General features: G+C 41.3%; 1 protein-coding gene across 1 annotated transcript; it reads left to right on the forward strand.

The window, feature by feature from the left end:
* The first annotated feature begins 926 nt into the window (after window positions 1-926).
* Window positions 927-1871, forward strand: LOC109568852 (olfactory receptor 6B9). Its single transcript, XM_019974228.2, has one exon. It carries the CDS (start codon window positions 927-929, stop codon window positions 1869-1871), a length of 945 nt encoding a protein of 314 aa, XP_019829787.2.
* The last annotated feature ends 2130 nt before the right edge of the window (window positions 1872-4001 follow it).

The raw sequence follows: 4001 nt of genomic DNA on the forward strand, positions 1-4001 counted from the left end.
TAGAATCCCAGAGCTTATTCATCATATAACCAGAATATTAAACCCTTTGACCAATATCTCCCTGAGTTTTGAAAGATACAGTGTAAAGGAGAGAAATCTCAATGCATGAGAAGGTTGTGCATTGGAAGAAAATTTTGCTGAAGTATTTCACTCTGCTTTGGTGGGGTTATCTCCTAGATGGAATCTTAAATCAACAGATAAAAATGGGGAAAAGGCATAAAAGGAAGAGGGATGAGTGCATGTAAAACACAAGAGTGATTACAGTGTGCTTGAGGAGCAGAACTATTTGAGTATATCTCAAGCATGGAAACAATTTAGAGGGTGCCAAGAGAGAGGCTGGAGAAATATGTAGGGGTCAAAATACGAAGAACTTTTATCTAAGAGCAATGGAGAGTCATTAATGGATTGTCCAAGAGTTATCATTTTTTTAATTTTCCACAGACTCTAATCCAAAGAAACGGTGGTGGATCAAAGGACTACAGGCAATAGATCACCCCAATATTAAACCCTGGAGCTTTTTCTGACGTTATCCTAAACATTTTTTTCCAGGCAGTAAAAATGTCTTTGTGCTGTGGCTTTGTAATTAACTTGAGATTTGAAACCAGCAAGTGAGAGACCACTGGTCCATGTTCATGGACAAAGGAGTAAGGGATGACATGGGGAGTGACATTCAAATATTTCATCAGGTGGGTGAGAGTAAAGGATGGGAGTGCACTTTGATTCCAGGAGGTTTTGATAACAAACACACCACGTTTTTTTGATGGAAATGTATGCTTCCCATTGGAAGATTACTTCATACTGACAGAGGTTATTTTATGAGTCTCATTCTCAGGAAAGACTGATTTGCTAACATACTGGTCTCCTCTCCAATGTCATAGTCACCTTCATTATTTGTGATGACTTCCTGCCTCTCAGAGCTCTTAGTCATGCTGGGGAGAAACATCACTCTGGTGAGTGAGTTCATCCTGGTGGGCTTCCCCACCGCCCCCTGGCTGCAGGTCCTGCTCTTCTCCCTCTTCCTTGTGGTTTACTTGCTGGTGGTAATAGAGAATCTTGCCATCATGCTCACTGTCTGGGTCACTGGCTCCCTCCATAAGCCCATGTACTATTTCCTGAGTAGCCTGTCCTTCCTGGAGGTCTGGTATGTCTCTGTCACCGTCCCCAAGATGCTGGATGGATTCCTCCTGCAGAGACGGCGCATCTCCTTCACAGGCTGCATGACACAGCTGTACTTCTTTATCTCGCTTGCCTGCACGGAGTGTGTACTTCTGGCAGCCATGGCCTATGACCGCTATGTGGCCATCTGCCACCCTCTCAGATACCCAGTCATCATGACCACAGGTCATTGTGTGCAGCTGGTGGCTTTTTCCTATATGACTGGTTTCATGATCACTGTGATCAAGGTCTATTTTATTTCACATGTCACTTTCTGTGGCTCCAATGTCATGAACCACTTTTTCTGTGACATTTCACCAATCCTCAAACTGGCCTGCAAAGACATGTCCACAGCTGAGCTAGTGGACTTTGCTTTGGCTGTTGTCATTCTTGTCTTCCCTCTCGCCACTACCATCCTCTCCTATGTCTACATTGTCTCTGCCATTCTGCGTATACCCTCCACCCAGGGAAGGAAGAAGGCCTTCTCCACCTGTGCATCCCACCTCACGGTAGTCATAATTTATTACACAGCCATGATTTTCATGTATGTTCGGCCCAGAGCTATTGCTTCATTTAACTCCAACAAACTAATCTCAGCTGTGTATGCAGTCCTCACGCCCATGCTAAATCCATTCATCTACTGTCTGAGGAACCAGGAAGTCAAGAATGCTATCAAAAAGACAGTGGGTGTTGGCCAGTGCTTCCTGCTCAGCTGAGGCCTGCTGCCTTGAGGAGGAGACTGTTCCAGACAGGAGGTCGTTCCCATGACACTTATCGTTCTGTTTTTAGCTTGCTCTATAGATCAGAAATCTTAAAAAAAAAAACAAATTGCAGCAAGGCAAACGTTTCAAAAAACTCTTAAAAGTAGAAACCACATATTCGAAATGTATACTTTGAACAATTATTCTGGATTCTGACTTAAAGCCTGCCTCTATATACAGCTGTACAATTGAAGTATGTCAACTCACTTGCCACTCTAGAACCTACCACCAGATGCAGCTTAATTGTCACTTGTCACTCACTGAGAGGGTTTTGATTTGAGTCTGCAAATGATTGATTTATTATAATCTCTGTGCAGTCAAACCTCACTGCTAATGATAATCTGTGTTTTCCACCACTCTCCAGACCTAGCATCACTGCCTCGGCTCCACCTCAGATTCTCAGACATTAGATTCTCATAAGGAGCACTTGACCTTGATTCCACACACGCATAGTTCACAGTAGAGTTTGCACTCCTGTGATAATCTTATGCCGTTGCTGATCTGACAGGAGGTGCATATTAGAGGAATGATTTCCGTAATCCTAGACACTTATATCTTCCCCTGCTTAGAAAAGTACCAAATTCCTTAATTTGACATATTTGGTTTCTTTAATTAAAAGTAACGCCTTGATGTGTCCCACTGCCTGCCCTTTGCTACAAAACTCCTGTATATCCTAGCTCTACCCCTCATCTCCTCAGAGCACTATCTCAGAGCTATCTGAAATGTTGTCTCCCAGCTGCAGACCTCATTTTGCCCAAATAAAATTTGCCTCGTTGGGCTTCACTGATGGTCAGTGGTAAAGAATCTGCCTGCCAGTTAAGGGTACAGGCGTTTTTCCCTCATCCAGCAAGATCCCACATGCGTGGAGTGACTAAGCCTGTGTATCACAACTATTAAGCATTTCTTTTAACACATGCATGAGACACAGATTCAACTGTTTTCTATTTTGGACCACGGCTCATCTTACATCAGTCTTTTCCTGATTTGGTTTCCTTCTCTTTTTGAATTTTTATCCAAGTTTTTAGGTATCCATATTTCTTAAATGATCACTATAAACATAAAACAGTCATTTGAGATAAACTTTCTAGCATTCAACCATGAATCTATGCTTTCCTATCTGGCTTTTATTTCCTTTTAAAGTTTCTCCCATTTTCCTGAGAATGGAAATTGAATATGAGTGAAAAGTCAATATTCAATAGAATATTGACTCATCAATGAGAAATTTTGAAGAGAAAGAGAGGACAATCTTGTTTAGCAAAGGAAAGATCTACTGAACTTAAGGATTTCCAATCCTTGATCTCTGTTCTGAAAAATTTTTTAGAACTGGGTGCTACTCTGAGATCAAAATATAATTAGAAACTTTCAAATGTGAATTTGAAAAAAAATAGGCTTTTAATCACCAAATGAATTGATGCAATTTAGATAAACTCCAGAAATTATGGTGCCTCCAAATTAAACTACAAGGCCATTTGTAGATACACTAAGCCCATATATTGATTTAAAGACAAAGACTCACTTAAACTGAGACAATTCCATGGGGGGAGAAATAGAAATAAATGGAAAACAGGATAATAGGAAAACAATATATTTACAGCTCATTATTATAGAGACCATCTTGACAAACTGATGCTTTTGAATTGATGCTTTTGAACTGTGATATTGGAGAAGACTCTTGAGAGTCCCTTGGATTGCAAGGAGATCCAATCAGTTCATCCTAAAGGAAATCAGTCCTGAATGTTCATTGGAAGGACTGAAGCTGAAACTGAAACTCCAACACTTGGCCACCTGATGCGAAGAATTGACTCATTTGAAAAGGCCCTGATGCTGGGAAAGATTGATGGTAGGAGGAGAAGGGGACGACAGAGGATGAGATGGTTAGATGGCATCACTGACTCAATGGACATGAGTTTGAGTAAACTCCAGAAGTTGGTGATGGACAGGGAGGCCTGGCGTGCTGCAGTCCATGGAGTCACAAAGATTCGGACACGACTGACTGAACTGATCATGACAAAAAATTCTAAAGGCCAGGAAAGAAATTTTGGTTGACACAGAAATGTGCCTCTCATGCTAATACAATTTAGCATG

This window comes from Bos indicus, chromosome 15 (assembly GCF_029378745.1).
Source record: "Bos indicus isolate NIAB-ARS_2022 breed Sahiwal x Tharparkar chromosome 15, NIAB-ARS_B.indTharparkar_mat_pri_1.0, whole genome shotgun sequence".
Classification (NCBI taxonomy): domain Eukaryota; kingdom Metazoa; phylum Chordata; class Mammalia; order Artiodactyla; family Bovidae; genus Bos; species Bos indicus.

What these genes read in the sequence shown, in the direction of transcription:
- LOC109568852 (XM_019974228.2), top strand. Translation starts at nt 927, where the DNA reads ATGCTGGGGAGAAACATCACTCTGGTGAGTGAGTTCATCCTGGTGGGC.